Source organism: Protopterus annectens, chromosome 6.part0 (assembly GCF_019279795.1).
Source record: "Protopterus annectens isolate FY-2018-M chromosome 6.part0, PAN1.0, whole genome shotgun sequence".
Classification (NCBI taxonomy): domain Eukaryota; kingdom Metazoa; phylum Chordata; order Ceratodontiformes; family Protopteridae; genus Protopterus; species Protopterus annectens.
Window position 1 is genome coordinate 703,879,310 of NC_056737.1, and position 20,785 is coordinate 703,900,094.

At 39.9% G+C, this 20,785-nt stretch overlaps 1 protein-coding gene across 1 annotated transcript in view; it reads right to left on the reverse strand.

The window, feature by feature from the left end:
• SYNE2 (spectrin repeat containing nuclear envelope protein 2) overlaps positions 1-20,785 on the reverse strand; it is a 3,814,665-nt gene that overhangs the window by 867,414 nt on the left and 2,926,466 nt on the right. Inside the window, exons 102-103 of the mRNA XM_044073561.1 lie at positions 16,480-16,656; positions 11,629-11,805 (exon numbers count right to left, since the gene is read on the reverse strand). Coding sequence (XP_043929496.1) covers positions 11,629-11,805; positions 16,480-16,656 — 354 coding nt within the window. The remainder of the gene's footprint in view (positions 1-11,628; positions 11,806-16,479; positions 16,657-20,785) is intronic.

The window sequence follows — 20,785 nt, forward strand, 5'->3', positions numbered from 1 at the left end:
TCCTTTAGTATCTATCTACAGCACTGCCAGTATTATTTTTTCCAGGAACACGCTGCAGATATTTCTCGATCTGCTCTAAAACAGAACTTAAGGGCAAAATAATTAAAATATTCTGCCACACCTTTCTTACATTATGCTCCATGGTATGTAATGCCACCAGTGCAGAGTTGTGCTGTATTTTCTCACAGTCACTCTTGATACATTCGGGAATGTTTTCAATAAAAACCTTCGCAAAACACTATTTTCATTAAATGACATCACCAAAAAGTTCAATGAGCTATACAGTATATAATGTCAACTTAGAGATAGTGTTGGGGTGTGTCCACATTTTTTTAATGGATACAACGAAGTACATACATGTCATGATGCATACATAAAGTGTAACAAAGCACTTTAAATGTCTTAAACACTAAAATGTTAGATGTTCACACAGGGGTCTCAAATTCTTATCAAATGGATGGTTGAAAGGAGCACAACTTTTCACTTGCATTAGATATTGATACAGAAAGACTATGAGGATCTGACTCGTGCCTGTAAATACGTGGTTTGTCTACAATGGTGTTTTATACATCCTGTTAACTTTCTTTTCTTTTGGATCACGATCAGTATCGGCTTTCAAAGTATCTTTAATTATTTATTTATTGACATTTGATTACCAGGAAAGTCCAACTGGGTAGGAGCCCATTTTCTACACAGGCCTCGCGAGAACTGCTCAAAAGTACTGCAAAGCATTTTGAAGAATAATAATTATGCAGTCTTTAAAAATAATACAAAAAAACAAATACAGTTTAAATAATTATACCAAATTAGCCATAATATGAAAATATTGGTTAAGAATAGATACAAGTTATATGACAATGATTTAACAGTTAGAGAAAGTTTAGCCAGTTTATAGAGAAATTAAAAGTAAGTTACTACAACAGAAATTGTAATACAAAGCAAGACTTATGGTATATTTTAAGAGAAAGCCAGGGAAGAGAGATTGATAGAAGTTAGAAAGTGACTGATGAAGGGGCAATAAGGACATGTAAGGTATGAATAAGTATTTGCTCCCATTTAGGGATACAGTTTATCCTTTAAATGAGTACATACAAAAGTGAATGTTTACTCTGAATCTGTTAACTCCGTCATTTCTTTGCATCTTCTTTCAAGTGAAGAATGATTACCTACAAGCAATAATCATTAGTATCCATAAAAAAGTATCTTCTAGATGAGACCTTGAGTACTGACAGGAATAATTCTCCATACTGGAATCAAAGGAAGGAGAATAAAGCTATATCATACAGAAATTTTCATATCATCAGGAGGTGTTTTCCTTTTGTTTTCTCTCTAGAACCCTTGCAGGCACCTGCAAAGATGTGCATCACTTTGCTCCATTCACAGACTGATGATGGTTGAATGAAAGCACCCACTAAGGCCCTTAATATAGATTTTAAGCAATATTCTCTATCAAAAGGATCTGCACTCATTGGGGAATAAATGAAGATACTAAATTAGACTAAGATATGCTGCACCTAGGCTGATGAACTGGTAAAATATTAGGTTCATCAAATACAGAAACACAATGATCGGGAACGGTCACATAGGATAATACTGCAGACATCAATGGAAGTACTACAAATGCATCTTTTAACACTGATGAGGTCTGTAAAGTTTTGAAGTTTATTACATGACTATACGTTGTTCTAGTCAGGAGTCATTTGAACAGTACCCCACACAAAATATTATGTATTTTTGTTACTTTTAACTCTTAACAGTCTCCATTGTCATGTCCTCTTAGATGAGTTTAAGAAATGTATGCTTTGTTCCTGCTTTCCATCTAGCTTTTTCTTATCTGCTCTAAAAAAGTGACTTCAAACAATACGAAGTAGCACAAAGCTAAGAAATGTGCTATATAAGTGACTGGCATCAGGTGAACACTGCTTAAATTGACAGAATTATACTTATTTGAAGTAGGACTAAAGACTCAAGAAAATAAAAATAACAAACGGAAAATCATTTTCAGGTATAAAGTAGATGAAACTACTGCAGAGCTGCCACAGAGTGTGAGAGCGCTGAAAGCAGTGAAAAGATGTGAAGGGGCCTCCTCGCAATAACGGCCATTTATGACAGGAGAGTTCCATGGAATGCTGGTACGGGAACTGCTAAATTATACAATGACTACAGATTAGTATTAGCTTCATAGGTAAGTACTAGGCTAGCTGCCCTTGCAGGCCATTTTAAGCCTAGTCAGTTTCCCTTTTTGTTCTTGAATTAACTTATCCCATTTGGTTAGATACTGGCCTTACCTATCCAATGGCTGATGATTATATATTACCTCTAATGAGAATAACTAGGATCATACTATACATAATTTGAAGGGACCCACGCATGGGATAAATAATTTAGGAGCTGCCTCTGTTCATTAGTAGTACAAAGGATAGGCCTGGGGTACATTTTCTTTTTCCCATCCATAGAATCAATATGCACTCGAATATGTACAGGGATGAACTTTGCTTTATGTGTCTGCTCCAGAGCAGCGGTAATCTCTGTGAGATATATCTGTCCATCCAAACTGTTTTACTGATGTTGCAGAAGAGATTTAGCTCCCTAGACTGAGTATTTTTGACACCATCTGACTTGCTGATGTCCACTGAATCCACCATTAAGGCATCAAAGGATGCTTTGCATGCCAAGCACAGGTGACCTCTTAGCAGTCTGTAGGATACCGAGTATACTGACAGGGATTATACTCAATCCATGTGGAGAATGTTGCTTAGGCCTTCTATCCCTTTAGTATGGAATCTATGTGGGCTATCCAGTTGCTGTATGTGTCTGGACAGATACAAGCCAAAGGAGGCATTATTTTCAATGAAGAAACTAATGAGGGCTGTGTAAAGGGGGACAATGACATCTCTGGATATAGACACAATCCCTTTGTTTATAAGCTGTGCAGTATAGAAGGGCCTTCTTACAACAATGGACACATACTGGTCAAAAATTAGACCACTGTCCACATAAGGTTCTTAATCCTAAATAACTGGTTCAGCTTTTAGGAGTGTATTGTTAATGTGGTAATACCCTGGGATAGATGGCTTCTCAAAGTATACAATAATGCATTTTTTGGCATTTAGTTTCAGTCCATGACTTTGGCACCAGTAATTTTTTTGACAAACCCCCCTGCAGGATGGCCAAGCCATTTGAGGATTCAATGAATGCTCCTAACTTGCAGTTATCTGTAAATGTAGTCATCCAGAACATTTTGGTGTTGGCTTTTACTTCAGAAAAGTAGATGCCAAAACAGAAGAGGTCCCAGCACAGAACCCTGGGAACTCCACTGATGATTGGTCTCTTTATGGAGGTAACTTTCCCTATTTTGATTTCCTGTGTCCCATCTGTGAGCCAGATTGCAATCTACTGAGGGACAGGCAAACAGTCCCAGTTTATTTAGCTTTTCTACTACTCCTGGGGGGGGGGGGATTGTATCAAAAGCCTTGGCCAGGTCAAGGTACATGGTGTGTACCCTTTTGCCTTTATTCATCGATTCTTGAAGTTTTCAAAGAAAAGCCACTATTATTATTCAAAAACTTGAAAGCTGATTCAACACAGGAATCAGTGGGCTTATTGTAAATTGAGTGTTACCGACAGGAAAAATGTCCAGCTGTTACAGCCCTGTATACTGTAAAGGTAAACACAAGCAGTTCTGTACGAATAAGAGAAAACTTTTCCAGTATGGTGAAGGTTTCTGCTACTTTTTAGTGGATGCACAGCATACCTTCACCTTTACAATTTATGGAGCCATGATAGGCAGAATTTATCCTATCAGTAATGTAGAAACTCTCCCAAGAAGAAACCAAGGGGAACACTTTTTATAAAAATTACAAAAACCCTCTTCATCCAATTCTTTGAGCATTTCTGTACAACAGAGAGGGTTTTGTTATTTTTAAATGATGTACTGACTACGTTTCTGTTTTTTAAATGGGGAGAGTTTCTTTTAGTTCTTGGTAAAATTGGTAAAGCAGCTCATACTGTTATGTTGCTTATCTTTTACTGATGCACTGTGCAAGTATTGTCAAGTACATACTGTATGCCTGCTCCGTGCATGATTTAACTCTCTGCTGGCAGAGAGAAGGTAGAAGGAACCCACACTCCTGATTACACAATGACATTATTTAAAAAAAAGGTAAAAATTATTTCCTGAAATAATGTAATTGCATAGTAGTAATAACTCACTCCTGGCTATGGGCATGGTTGGCTCTGTTTGTTTGATCACTAGGACTTCCCCCTCATGGTAAATCCTGTGATACCCACACGTGTCATGGAGTATTGCTAAAATATTCAAACAGAATACTGCATTGTTGATGAAATCCTGACCAGGCAGAAGACACAGGTAAAGTAATAATACCACAAATGCTATGACTTATACTATTAAAATGATCCTCCCAGAAAAAGATTACTGTTTTGTTTACTTTTGGTTGAGTGGGTTAATCCCACCAGACATGTGACCTATATGAGTAACTTAGCCATCCATCCAACCACAACCCCTTTTTCCCATCTTAACACATGGGGTTGGGGTGTCACTTCAGCAGTGACAATCATCTAGAGCCAATGTTTACACAGTTATGTCACTAGGAAAATAAGAAGTCTTATGTTAGAATGGCTTCATTAGTGCTCTTGCTGACCTGCACTATAATGTGCCTAAACCAAGAAATTGGTGTGAAAGTGATGATAAGATGAATGTGAATCTAGAAAAGCTATGTGTTAGGGTACAGTGAGCAAATGCTGCAAAGTACAGTTACAGGGAAGGAAGGTTTTGATACTGGTTGGGGAGAATGGGAGGTTTTGCTTAAGAAGAGATGCTATAGTTGGAAGATTAAAGGAATTATAGGAAATTTTAAGAAATGTGGGCTGAGGCCCAGCTGCAAAAGAAGAAAAAAGGTAAACATATCTATATTATGATGAGAGAGAAAAAGTGAAGATCTACATTCCATATAAAGGAAAGAGATGGAAGACTTTAAATATGCTAAAGAATGACAGAATACATCTAGAAATAAAGGTATATAACATGGTTAATGGCATGCAAAAATTAAATAAGAAAGAATTTAAATAATATAAATATTAGTGAAGGATTTTGTTTAAAGGTTTGATGTAAAGGTAAGGTAAATAGAGACTCACCATCACTTTTACGGAATGTTCTTCAAAAAAATAAAGAATGTTTGAGTGAAATCAGTGGAATATGTAGGGGAAAGTAATATATGAAAAACAGTTTGGTGTTATTTGTTGAAGTTAAACCAACAAAAAACAGACATTTGGCAAGTAATTGTGGTTGTTATTAAATGTGTACATTGGCAACATCAATTACACATTAGAAGGATTATACTGAAATTGAAGAGTGGAACCGTGGTAGTGGTGCTGCGGTAGCGTTGTCGCCTCACAGCAAGACACTGTCGTGTTCGATTCTCAGCTAGAGCATCTTCTGTGTGGAGGCATGCGTGAATGGGCGTGCCTTCGTTGAAAGTTGTGCATCAGGGCTGGTACCTCGGCATGTAAAAATCCACTACCAAACATTAGCGGACCAGAGTTCCGCTGTGGCGACCCTTAACCGGGATAAGCCGAAAGACACAACAACAACAACAACATACTGAAATGGAAGAGTACTACACAGAACTAATATTTATAGCGATATACAGAATGCTTGCTGTACATCACTGATTTCTGTATACTGAAACTAATGTTAACCATAAAAGGCCAAAACTATGCCAAACACAAAAGAAAAAGAAACATTCCCTTTCTGTAATAGTTTGGCTGAAAAAAATAAATGAATAAACAAAACCCCCAAAACCTAACAGTAACGTTAGGCACATATTGTCTGAATAATTACACTGCTACAGAAAGGGTTTCTCATCTAAGGTTGGGATTAGGGGCAGGCAGGGATTTAGGATTAATACATGAGTTAACGTAGATGAGGGGGGGCTTAGTCATCACAGAAAGCAGTAGTGGTCCCTGTGGGCTAAATGGTACATAGAGAGGGGAAATGCGTAATCTAAACGAGAGATAACCTAACATTAGACAAGGAACAAATCTTTTTTCCCATTAAGACATTTAAAATATTGAGAAGTAAAAAAAAAAAAAAAACTCCACTTTCTAGGCTGTCATATTCATCACGTTGATAATGAATACAGTTTCTAAACCTTCTACTTTGTCAAAAAAGGCTTCTGTACAACCAACAGGCAAAGGGAGAATGACTTTCATACTGTCTTATGAGACATAAAGGAGCAAAAGGCTTTGACCTGATAGCTGCTATAAAACAAGTCCACTTCTGGAGGATCTGTGCAATGTGATGAAATATCTGTGAACTCAGCTTTCATTTATGAGTGGAAAATATTTTCCTTTGCTAGTTAGATATGAACCTACTATGAGCAATTGAACTATAATATCCTGGCAGCAAGACAGAAGTGTCAAACTCAACAAATTATATACCGAACAAAGAATGAGGGAAACATGTGCAAAAGCATTTTTGCAGGTAGAAGCCACCTCTACCAACTACCCCTCCCATGTGAGACCTTTGCTAAGCACCTTCTTAACTGTAAATCAGGTACCACAACTATGGCAAAAGAGAAACACCTGATAAGAGTCAATAATGTCTTAAACAACTGAGATCCAGACAATTCAATACATTTAAAAACAACCTGAGACTTGTGAATTCAAAGAGCTGGAATCAGAGTAACAGCATTCATGAAGTTACAATTTGTTGATTGCCAAATGTCTTGTTAGATTTACAGGTGACAATATGAAATGGTCACAGCCGAAGGCTAAATTCCACACCCTCTGCAGCAAATGGAATTACATCCTTATCAAACTGGAACAGTCTGAATTCTTGTTTGTATATCACACAACTGCAGCATTGCCTATAGTGTTTTAAAAGTAACCTGCATGAAACTGCTTCAGAAATCATCACTTTTAGAGGTTAACGGGTAAGTGCTAGGCTAGCTGCCCTTGCAGGCCATTTTAAGCCTAGCCAATTTCTCTTTTTGTACTCAAAGTAACCCAACCCATCTGGCTATAGATTGGCGTTGCCCATCTTATAGTTGATAATTATATACAACTCCTAATGAGAATAACTGGGATCATGCCATAGATAATTTGAAGGGACCCATGCATGGGATAAAGCATTCAGGAGCTGCCTCTGTCCATTGGTAGCATACGGGGTAGTCCTCAGTAAATTCTTTGCTTCTGTTTTTAATTTCTCATTTACAGATCAAAGCTGACCTTGAACATGGACATGGATGAACTTTTTTAAGTGGATAGGGAGTCTGTTCCACAGCAGCAGCAGTATCCTCTGTGAGAGGGTGGCCTAATGGTTAAGGTTTTTGCCTTACAAACACAAGGTGCAGGGTTTGAGTCTCATAAGGGATAATTTGCTAAGCTTAAAATGGCTCACAAGGGCAGTTAGCTTAGTACTAATCTATGAACCTATGAACCTATGAACCATATCCCTCCAAACCATTTTGTTGATGTTGCAGAAGAAGTTTAGATCCCTAAGCTGAGTGTTTCTGATGCTATTTGACTTGCTGATGTGCAGCAAATCCATCAGTAATGGTTCAGAGGATGCCTTGTATGCCAGACACAGATCACCTCTTAGCAGTCTGTAGGATACAGAGTATAGTGGCAGGGCTTTAAGTAGGCCAAGGTAGAACATGTTGTTTAGGCCTTTTAGTGAGGTATCTCTGTAGGCATTCCAGTTGTTGCATGTGTCTGGACAGATAAATGTCAAAGGGGGCATTATGTTTAATCTCTTGCCTAGTCATGGTATCATAATACTGATTACAGGACGATTTTAACCAACTTCACAAGCAGCCAAACTCCATGACTTAACAGTCCAAAAAATTTTCCAGATTCCAAAAAAATTGCACTAAGGGTAAGGAGCATTACTGAGTCCAAAAGCGTTCAGAGAATGGTTGCAACTCTGCATGGAGTCTTTCCCTGAATGCAGATCATTTTGGAATTCAGCGACAAGTATTTCTGGACTGCTAGTTCTTCCATCTACAAACCACATGTCACCTACATGAACTTGTCATAGCAACTGTATCCAAAAGGGAACTGCATACTTTATACCAGACACCAAAAGTAAAAGTAATCAGTGCTGCAGTTCACAGGTTTTAAGTGTTCTTGTGATAAGCATTTTTTTTTCAAAATAACTATTTTTGCTCTCTTATACCTCTAAAAGGTTATGTATTGCATGTTAATTAGTCTCCTCTAAGGTGGGCAAATATATAGCATGATGTAAACAGGATTTTATCTCACTTTAGGACTTCACTGGGGATGCACAAGCCAGTGCATTTCTTTGTGCCGGTCCCAAGCCCGGATAAATGGGGAGGGTTGCGTCAGGAAGGGCATCCGGCGTAAAACCTCTGCCAAATTACTGATGCGGAGAACATTTCATAATTACATACCGGATCGGTCGAGGCCCGGGTTAACAACGACCGCCACCAGTACTGTTAGCCAACAGGGTGCTGGCGGAAATTGGGCTACTGTTGGCCGAAGAAGAAGAGGAGGGGGAAGGCATGCCCGAAGGCAGGAAGAGAGGAGGAAGGTTAGGAGTGTAGTACTGAGGGTAGGAACTTTGAATGTTGGAAGTATGACTGGTATAGGGAGAGAGCTAGCTGATATGATGGAGAGAAGGAAGTTGATATATTGTGCATGCAAGAGACCAGATGGAAGGGAAGTAAGGCCAAGTGTATAGGAGGAGGGTTCAAATTGTTCTATCATGGTGTGGATGGCATAAGAAATGGGGTAGGGGTTATCCTAACGGAACAGTATGCCAAGAGTGTTTTGGAGGTGAAAAGAGTGTCTGATAGAGTGATGTTTATGAAGCTTGAAATTGATGGTGTAATGATGAATGTTGTTAGTGCATATGCTCCACAAGTTGGGTGTGCGATGGATGAGAAAGAAAAATTTTGGAGTGAGTTGGATGAAGTGGTGGTGAGTGTACCCAAGGGTGAGAGACTACTGATTGGAGCGGGCTTCAATGGGCATGTTGGTGAAGTGAACAGAGGGGATGAGGAAGTGATGGGTAGGTATGGTGTTATGGAGAGGAATGCAGAAGGTCAGATGATTGTGGATTTTGCGAAAAGGATGGACATGGCTGTGGTGAATACACATTTTAAGAAGAGGGAGGAGCAATAGGGTGACGTACAAGAGTGGAGGAAGATGAACACAGGTGGATTATATCCTATGTAGGAGGGCCAGTCTGAAGGAGATTGGAGACTGTAAAGTGGTGACTGGAGAAAGTGTAGTTAAGCAGCATAGAATGGTGGTCTGCAGGATGATGCAGGTTATCAAGAAGTGGAGGAGGAGTGTGAAAGCAGTGCCAAGGATTAAATTGTGCAAGTTAAAAAAGGGTGATTGTGAGGTGGAGTTCAGGGAAGAGTTAAGACAGGCACTGGGAGGCAATGAAGAGTTACCGAATAGCTGGGTAACTACAGCAGAGCTAGTAAGGGAGACTGCTAGGAAGGTGCTTGGTGTGACATCTGGACAGAGGAAGGAGGACAAGAAGACATGGTGGTGGAATAAGGAAGTACAGGAGAGTATACAGAGGAAGAGGCTGGTGAAGAAGAAGTGGGACTGTCAAAGAGATGAAGAAAGTAGACATGAGTATAAGGAGATGAGGCGCATGGCAAAGAGAGAGGTGGTGAAGGCTAAGGATAAGGCATATAGAGAGTTGTATGAGAGATTGGACACTAAAAAGGGAGAAAAGGACCAGTACTGATTGGCTAGACAGAGGGACAGAGCTGGGAAAGATGTGCAGCAGGTAAGGGTGATAAAGGACAGTGAGAGAAACGTACTCACAAGTGAGGAGAGTGTGTTGAGTAGATGGAAAGAGTACTTTGAAGGGCTGATGAATGAAGAGAATGAGAGAGAGAGAAGGTTGGATGATGTGGGAATAGTGAATCAGGAAGTGAAGCAGATTAGCAAGGCGGATGTAAGGACAGCTATAAAGAGGATGAAGAATGGAGATTAGCAAGGCGGACGTAAGGACAGCTATAAAGAGGATGAAGAATGGAAAGGCTGTTGGCCCAGATGGCATACCAGTGGAAGCATGGAGGTGCTTAAGAGAAATGGCAGTGGAATTTTTAACCAGATTGTTTAATGAAATTTTGGAAATTCAGCTGATGCCTGAGGAGTGGAGAAAAAGTGTTTTGGTACCTATCTTTAAGAATAAGGGTGATGTGCAGAGCTGCAGTAACTACAGAGGGATAAAATTGATCAGTTACAGCTTGAAGTTATGGGAAAGAGTAGTGGAAGCTAGGTTAAGAAGGGAGGTGATGATTAGTGATCAGCAGTATGGTTTCATGCTAGGAAAGAGCACTACAGATGCAATATTTGCTCTGACAGTGTTATTGGAGAAATACAGAGAAGGTCAGAAGGAGTTGCATTGTGTCTTTATGGACTTAGAGAAAGCATATGACAGGGTGCCTAGAGAGGAGTTGTGGTATTGTATGAGGAGGTCGGGAGTGGCAGAGAAGTATGTACGAGTGGTACAGGATATGTACAAGGGTAGTATGACATTGGTGAGGACTGTGGTGGGAGTGACAGATACATTTAAAGTGGAGGTGGGATTACATCAAGGATCAGCTCTGAGTCCTTTCTTATTTGCAGTGGTGATGGACAGGTTGACAGATGAGATTAGACAGGAGGCCCCGTGGACTATGATGTTTGCAGATTACATTGTGATATGTAGTGAGAGTAGGGACCAGGTTGAGGAGACCCTGGAGAGGTGGAGATATGCTTTAGAGAGAAGAGGAATGAAGGTCAGCAGGGCTAAAACAGAATATATGTGTGTAAATGAGAGGGAGGGTAGAGGAATGGTGAGGATGCAGGGAGTAGAGTTGGTAAAGGTGGATAAGTTTAAGTACTTGGGATCAACAGTTCAGAGTAATGGTGAGTGTGGAAGACAGGTGAAGAAGAGAGTACAGGCATGATGGAATGGGTGGAGAAGAGTGTCTGGAGTGATGTGTGACAGACGGGTACCAATAAGAGTGAAAGGGAAGGTCTACAAGAGGGTAGTAAAACCAGCTATGTTATATGGGTTGGAGACGGTAGCATTGATGAAAAGGCAGGAGTCAGAGCTGGATGTGGCAGAGTTAAAGATGTTAAGATTTGCACTGGGTGTGACTAGGATGGACAGGATTAGGAATCAGTATATTAGAGGGTCAGCTCAGGTTGGACAGTTTGGAGATAAAGCAAGAGAGGTGAGATTGCATTGGTTTGGACATGTGCTGAGGAGGGATGCTGGGTATATTGGGAAAAGGATGCTAAGGATGGAGCTGCCAGGTAAGAGGAAAAGAGGAAGGCCTAAGATAGGGTTTATGGATGTGGTGAGAGAGGACATGCAGGCGGTTGGTGTGAAAGAGCATGATGCAGAGGACAGGAAGAAATGGAAACAGATGATCCGCTGTGGTGACCCCTAACGGGAACAGCCGAAAGAAGATGATAATTTAGGACTCATTACTATAAAAACATTTTCATGTTACTAGTCAAATTTTCTCTTATTTGTATTCTATAAACTGTCCAAAAATGGAGTTTGAAACCAGCAACCAAACTCTTTCCAATAAAAAACAAACAATGACTTTTTTTTTTTAAACTAACCTTTTGGTTTACAGTGGCTTGCAGTTTCTTCCACTCAAGATTCATATCACCAAGGCATTCGGCAAACTTAATTGTCTCATACCGTTTGCCTTCAACATCATCACTGCTCATCTGTAGGAGTGACTGGTTGACAAACTCGACTGTCAGCTGCTTGCCGTTCATTTCCATTTTGTACTCCTGGAAAAAATGTACACAACAATGTGGAAGTGTTTCTCTTCACATTTATTTGTTGTCTGATTAATCTACATAAAATATATCTGATCCCTACTAACAATAGGTTTTGTGAAATATACCATCAGACTTACTAATAATGTAGATGCAATAAATGAAGGGTCTATATTAGATAATCGAACTTTCAAAAGTTCGACTGTCATATGGCTGACACCATATGATAACCTACCTGAATGTTTTAAGCAGGGGGGCAAGCCCCCCCCTGCACCCCCGACACCCCCACTTTTTAAATATACCAACTCTGAGATCGTACTACAGTGCAGAAAATGGAAATCTTCCCATTCCGTGCTGTACAGAGATCTCCATTAAAATGTTCAAACTTTCAAAAATTCAATCATATGGTGTCAACCATATGACAGTCGAATTTTTTAAAGTTTGATTATCTAATATAGACCCACAAATAAAGTAAAAATTTGGAAGCCATGCATAATAATCTTGTATGCAGAAAATTATTCTCATAGCACCACAGTAAAGATAGCAATGCATATTTACTTTTAAGATTCATCAGGATAATTGGAACTTGAACTTACTGTATGTAGGTTTACTGGTACTTTATATGTTAAAGAGATACTGCAAAGTTTTACTACAATGGGAAAAGCAACAGGGTGGCAGAGTGATGCAGTATTTGTAGCTGCTGCCTTAGAGTTCATATTTCCCAGGCTGGTTCTCAACAGTTTGCATGTCCTCCCTGTGTTCATGTGCTTTGTTGCTGGGGATTCCTGTATTCTCTCAAGTCCAAAGACATGCAGTAAATGAAGCAGCAATAATTTAAACTGCCCCTCCCTGTGTGTGTCTATCTGTGCAGGTGTTTTGTGAGTGTGTCCTTCAATGGACTGGTATGCCATCAATAACTAGCTCCTGTCTTGCAACCATGATCGTGGTACAGGATCGAGGGGTTGGGGGAGCCAAAAGACACGAGGGAGAACTCAACTGTGAAGTGCCTCATGTTTCCAGCATCAGTCCAGGGATTGGGGGGTGAGGGAAACACTAGCCACCAGGGATACATCTTACTTAAGTGTCATAACTGCAACAGCATAAGTACAGGGATTTGGGTGGGGGAATCTAAAGACACCAGGGACTATTCTACCATTAGGTTCCATAATGGCACATACATCAATACTGGGATTGGAGTAAAGAAGAACACTAGACACCAGGGATTCTAAGAAAGTGCCATAATGACAAATAAACTATTATTATGCTCGGGGGTGGGGGAGCACTAGTCACCAGAATAAATACAAGTGTGCCACAACAGCACTTAAACTATTATGGCAATAAGGGGTGGGAGCAAACACAGGAGGGAAGACACATCGGGGGGGGGGCAGGTAGAAGAACTATAGTGTGTGCATGTCTCTGTGTTTGTGTGAGGGACAGTGACTGTGGGGGAAGAATGCCAATGTTTGCATGAGCAGCATTTTACAACAATGTGCAAATCAGCAATGATCTGCACAACACGGTAATTACTGCATGTGACATCCCTCCTCTGGGCCAGTAATCAAGGAGCCTCAATCCTCACCACTGACACTGGTGAGGGACATTCACTTAGAACAAAAATAGATGCACACAGTATTTACAGATGTAGCTCTCTGCAAAAAGCACAATTTCCCTTAACAGCACATAGGGAACACACTCCCTTCCTGGGGCTAGGTCCCCCCTCTCTCACCGGGCCCCAAATAAGACTCCACAGTGACAACAGCTTTGAATGTTGGAAGTATGACTGGTATAGGAGAGAGCTAGCTGATATGATGGAGAGAAGGAAGGTTGATATATTGTGCATGCAAGAGACCAGATGGAAGGAAGTAAGGCCAAGTGTATAGGAGGAGGGTTCAAATTGTTCTATCATGGTGTGGATGGCATAAGAAATGGGGTAGGGGTTATCCTAACGGAACAGTATGCCAAGAGTGTTTTGGAGGTGAAAAGAGTGTCTGATAGAGTGATGTTTATTTGAAATTGATGGTGTAATGATGAATGTTGTTAGTGCATATGCTCCACAAGTTGGGTGTGCGATGGATGAGAAAGAAAAGTTTTGGAGTGAGTTGGATGAAGTGGTGGCGAGTGTACCCAAGGGTGAGAGACTACTGATTGGGTGAACAGAGGGGATGAGGAAGTGATGGGTAGGTATGGTGTTATGGAGAGGAATGCAGAAGGTCAGATGATTGTGGATTTTAAAGGATGGACATGGCTGTGGTGAATACACATTTTAAGAAGAGGGAGGAGCAATAGGGTGGCGAGTGGAGGAAGATGAACACAGGTGGATTATATCCTATGTAGGAGGCCAGTCTGAAGGAGATTGGAGACTGTAAAGTGGTGACTGGAGAAAGTGTAGTTAAGCAGCATAGAATGGTGGTCTGCAGGATGATGCAGGTTATCAAGAAGTGGAGGAGATTAAATTGTGCAAGTTAAAAAAGGGTGATTGTGAGGTGGAGTTCAGGGAAGAGTTAAGACAGGCACTGGGAGGCAATGAAGAGTTACCGAATAGCTGGGTAACTACAGCAGAGCTAGTAAGGGAGACTGCTAGGAAGGTGCTTGGTGTGACATCTGGACAGAGGAAGGAGGACAAGGAGACATGGTGGTGGAATAAGGAAGTATAGGAGAGTATACAGAGGAAGAGGCTGGTGAAGAAGAAGTGGGACTGTCAAAGAGATGAAGAAAGTAGACATGAGTATAAGGAGATGAGAGCATGGCAAGGTGGTGAAGGCTAAGGATAAGGCATATAGAGAGTTGTGAGAGATTGGACACTAAAAAGGGAGAAAAGGACCAGTACTGATTGGCTAGACAGAGGGACAGAGCTGGGAAAGATGTGCAGCAGGTAAGGGTGATAAAGGACAGTGAGAGAAACGTACTCACAAGTGAGGAGAGTGTGCTGAGTAGATGGAAAGAGTACTTTGAAGGGCTGATGAATGAAGAGAATGAGAGAGAGAGAAGGTTGGATGATGTGGGAATAGTGAATCAGGAAGTGAAGCAGATTAGCAAGGGACAGCTATAAAGAGGATGAAGAATGGAGATTAGCAAGGCAGACGTAAGGACAGCTATAAAGAGGATGAAGAATGGAAAGGCTGTTGGCCCAGATGGCATACCAGTGGAAGCATGGAGGTGCTTAAGAGAAATGGCAGTTTTTAACCAGATTGTTTAATGAAATTTTGGAAATTCAGCTGATGCCTGAGGAGTGGAGAAAAAGTGTTTTGGTACCTATCTTTAAGAATAAGGGTGATGTGCAGAGCTGCAGTAACTACAGAGGGATAAAATTGATCAGTTACAGCTTGAAGTTATGGGAAAGAGTAGTGGAAGCTAGGTTAAGAAGGGAGGTGATGATTAGTGATCAGCAGTATGGTTTCATGCTAGGAAAGAGCACTACAGATGCAATATTTGCTCTGAGAGTGTTATTGGAGAAATACAGAGAAGGTCAGAAGGAGTTGCATTGTGTCTTTATGGACTTAGAGAAAGCATATGACAGGGTGCCTAGAGAGGAGTTGTGGTATTGTATGAGGAGGTCGAGTGGCAGAGAAGTATGAGTGGTACAGGATATGTACAAGGGTAGTATGACATTGGTGAGGACTGTGGTGGGAGTGACAGATACATTTAAAGTGGAGGTGGGATTACATCAAGGATCAGCTCTGAGTCCTTTCTTATTTGCAGTGGTGATGGACAGGTTGACAGATGAGATTAGACAGGAGGCCCCGTGGACTATGATGTTTGCAGATTACATTGTGATATGTAGTGAGAGTAGGGACCAGGTTGAGGAGACCCTGGAGAGGTGGAGATATGCTTTAGAGAGAAGAGGAATGAAGGTCAGCAGAGCTAAAACAGAATATATGTGTGTAAAAGAGAGGGAGGGTAGAGGAATGGTGAGGATGCAGGGAGTAGAGTTGGTAAAGGTGGATAAGTTTAAGTACTTGGGATCAACAGTTCAGAGTAATGGTGAGTGTGGAAGACAGGTGAAGAAGAGAGTACAGGCATGATGGAATGGGTGGAGAAGGGTGTCTGGAGTGATGTGTGACAGACGGGTACCAATAAGAGTGAAAGGGAAGGTCTACAAGAGGGTAGTAAAACCAGCTATGTTATATGGGTTGGAGACGGTAGCATTGATGAAAAGGCAGGAGTCAGAGCTGGATGTGGCAGAGTTAAAGATGTTAAGATTTGCACTGGGTGTGACTAGGATGGACAGGATTAGGAATCAGTATATTAGAGGGTCAGCTCAGGTTGGACAGTTTGGAGATAAAGCAAGAGAGGTGAGATTGCTGGTTTGGACATGTGCTGAGGAGGGATGCTGGGTATATTGGGAAAAGGATGCTAAGGATGGAGCTGCCAGGTAAGAGGAAAAGAGGAAGGCCTAAGATAGGGTTTATGGATGTGGTGAGAGAGGACATGCAGGCGGTTGGTGTGAAAGAGCATGATGCAGAGGACAGGAAGAAATGGAAACAGATGATCCGCTGTGGTGACCCCTAACAGGAACAGCCGAAAGAAGATGATAATTTAGGACTCATTACTATAAAAACATTTTCATGTTACTTGTCAAATTTTCTCTTATTTGTATTCTATAAACTGTCCGAAAATGGAGTTTGAAACCAGCAACCAAACTCTTTCCAATAAAAAACAAACAATGACTTTTTTTTTTAAACTAACCTTTTGGTTTACAGTGGCTTGCAGTTTCTTCCACTCAAGATTCATATCACCAAGGCATTCGGCAAACTTAATTGTCTCATACCGTTTGCCTTCAACATCATCACTGCTCATCTGTAGGAGTGACTGGTTGACAAACTCGACTGTCAGCTGCTTGCCGTTCATTTCCATTTTGTACTCCTGGAAAAAATGTACACAACAATGTGGAAGTGTTTCTCTTCACATTTATTTGTTGTCTGATTAATCTACATAAAATATATCTGATCCCTACTAACAATAGGTTTTGTGAAATATACCATCAGACTTACTAATAATGTAGATGCAATAAATGAAGGGTCTATATTAGATAATCGAACTTTCAAAAGTTCGACTGTCATATGGCTGACACCATATGATAACCTACCTGAATGTTTTAAGCAGGGGGCAAGCCCCCCCTGCACCCCCGACACCCCCACTTTTTAAATATACCAACTCTGAGATCGTACTACAGTGCAGAAAATGGAAATCTTCCCATTCCGTGCTGCACAGAGATCTCCATTAGGTTCAAACTTTCAAAATTCAATCATATGGTGTCAACCATATGACAGTCTTTGAAAGTTTGATTATCTAATATAGACCCACAAATAAAGTAAAAATTTGGAAGCCATGCATAATAATCTTGTATGCAGAAAATTATTCTCATAGCACCACAGTAAAGATAGCAATGCATATTTACTTTTAAGATTCATCAGGATAATTGGAACTTGAACTTACTGTATGTAGGTTTACTGGTACTTTATATGTTAAAGAGATACTGCAAAGTTTTACTACAATGGGAAAAGCAACAGGGTGGCAGAGTGATGCAGTATTTGTAGCTGCTGCCTTAGAGTTCATATTTCCCAGGCTGGTTCTCAACAGTTTGCATGTCCTCCCTGTGTTCATGTGCTTTGTTGCTGGGGATTCCTGTATTCTCTCAAGTCCAAAGACATGCAGTAAATGAAGCAGCAATAATTTAAACTGCCCCTCCCTGTGTGTGTCTATCTGTGCAGGTGTTTTGTGAGTGTGTCCTTCAATGGACTGGTATGCCATCAATAACTAGCTCCTGTCTTGCAACCATGATCGTGGTACAGGATCGAGGGGTTGGGGGAGCCAAAAGACACGAGGGAGAACTCAACTGTGAAGTGCCTCATGTTTCCAGCATCAGTCCAGGGATTGGGGGGTGAGGGAAACACTAGCCACCAGGGATACATCTTACTTAAGTGTCATAACTGCAACAGCATAAGTACAGGGATTTGGGTGGGGGAATCTAAAGACACCAGGGACTATTCTACCATTAGGTTCCATAATGGCACATACATCAATACTGGGATTGGAGTAAAGAAGAACACTAGACACCAGGGATTCTAAGAAAGTGCCATAATGACAAATAAACTATTATTATGCTCGGGGGTGGGGGAGCACTAGTCACCAGAATAAATACAAGTGTGCCACAACAGCACTTAAACTATTATGGCAATAAGGGGTGGGAGCAAACACAGGAGGGAAGACACATCGGGGGGGGGGGGGGGCAGGTAGAAGAACTATAGTGTGTGCATGTCTCTGTGTTTGTGTGAGGGACAGTGACTGTGGGGGAAGAATGCCAATGTTTGCATGAGCAGCATTTTACAACAATGTGCAAATCAGCAATGATCTGCACAACACGGTAATTACTGCATGTGACATCCCTCCTCTGGGCCAGTAATCAAGGAGCCTCAATCCTCACCACTGACACTGGTGAGGGACATTCACTTAGAACAAAAATAGATGCACACAGTATTTACAGATGTAGCTCCCTGCAAAAAGCACAATTTCCCTTAACAGCACATAGGGAACACACTCCCTTCCTGGGGCTAGGTCCCCCCCTCTCTCACTGGGCCCCAAATAAGACTCCACAGTGACAACAGCTATACAGTTGAGTCCTCGGGCAAGTGTTTCAAGCCAAGTCCTCTACTACCGTCTGTGTGAAATCAGTGCTTTGTGTCCCTGCTCCAAGTAGCTGAGACACACACACACACACACACACACACACACACACACACACACACACACACACACACACACACACACACACACACCTGGGAAACACTGGCACAAATTTACCAGCTATGCCCCCTCTGCCAAGACTATAAGGTAGATACTGCCTCCAGAACACTCCAAAGCCAGCTACTCTAAGGCTCTTACAAGGGTACCCAAGTATACTAAGTAAAAGTAATACTAATACAAATGGTAGTGTTTGACCAATGCAGCAAGACTTTCAGGAGCAGCCACAGTCACCAAATAAATATAAGTACTCTCAAAGGTTAAAATATTCTCTAAAAGACCAGCCACAGTGAAACATTTAAATATATTTAATAACAAATAATAAAAGAACATGAAAATATTAAATATCTATTTACAATAAACACCAGAGTTTCACTCACAGAAAATATTAAAAATAACACAGATGGATAGATTTACACAGAACAGAAAAGCAGTACTTAGCTAATCTCACTATATTTTCCTGACTGATCTAAAGAATTATTACTCCTTGGTTTACTTACTAGAGCAAGGCAAAATTAAGTAGATGAGAGATCCTTCTTTGTCAGGTTACAAGAACAGACTGCCATGAGACTTCAGTCTCTGCTAATATTAAAACATTATTTCTTTATAGAATTACATCACATACATCTGGTCATCTGACTTCTGGTTCCCACTCAACCCCCCCATTGCTAGAAATTAATATTAATACAAATGGTAATGTTGACCAAACACACAAACCAAACGGAACTGGAAACAATAAGAATAGACCCAAGATAATGTTCACCGTTTATTTGTAGCGCCGGCTTAGTCCTTACTAAGCCTTCTTCAGACAAACAGTGAATACTACATTATTAACAGATTATATACATTCATTACTTAATTGATTATTACTAATTAAAAGGGCGATGATCAGTAACTATAAATTTTCTTAAAATGCAGACCAAATATAACCTTTAAAAATATATGTAACCTTTAAAAAGGTCTAGAAACCTCACCACTTTAACAGAAAATAACTGCATCAGTTCATATACATTTATATAGTAATTCATAAATTCATATGCTTAATATTATAAATACATTGAATTATACATCCCTAATCAGAAACAAACTGCTATCGATGGAATGTATATGTTCTTATAATATATGAATTATTATACTTAAAAAATTAAAATCAACGTGAGATCAAAAATACCACACAAACCAGGCTTAAGTGCATTAATTATTTAAATATTCATCAATAAGTGAATATTTATTATTAATTAACCATGCACTTTATGAAATACATATTAATTAATAACCCTAACCATCCTAAACATTATAGATATACAAATATGTTTATAAATATTCCAATATTATTACTAGTGTATGTGGAAAAGTTTAAAAATTTTAAAGATTTTTAAAATTTCAAAATTTTTTCAAAAAACCTTTTAAAAAAACGTTTTGAAACAATATTCACACATCTATCTATTTAATGACAGTAATTTTAACATACATTTAATTGACATAGTTTCGTTTAAACCAGGATATGACTGTGCATTTGTCGAAATTTGCCATTTTAACTCATCTAGTTCTAAATTCAATTGCCAAGGACCCCCTCTAATATTCAAAATTCTTTGTTGAAGAATGATGAATTTAAATGTATGAAATGGATGCTGGGAAACATGCTTTGCTAGAGCATTATTGGGGGTCACCTTTATTGATAGCATATATGTGTTCATACACTCTCTGCCTAAATTTTCTCTCCGTTTTTCCTATGTAAAATCCATTACATTGTTGGCATAATGCAGCGTAAACCACCATCTTGCTATCGCAATTGTATTTTACATTAAGAAAATACTTCTTTTCATTGATGACACAAGTATGTCCAGTGAATATAAACTTACATTGTTGGCAGCTACCGCATTTAAACATTCCTTTTATGTTTGAATGTGTGATACAAATATTATGTTTTTTCTCAAGAATGTTTTTCAAATTTGGACCCCTCTTATAAGTAATCTTTGGTTTATTCCCTAAGGCAACCAATAAATGCTCATTGTTTCTGATAATTGACCAATTCTTGTACAACATATCTTTTAGATACTTATGATCTAATGAATAGGTTAGCAAAAAACTAACGTGATATGATGTGTTTTCAATATTAACATCATTCACACTATCATTGACCATATTAGTCGGGGATGTTGCATGCTCTAAATGGGGTCCTGAATTGACTTGTAATAATGGTAGAAAGTGTCCTAACTTTCGTTTCTGTACAACTTCAGATCTGATAGCT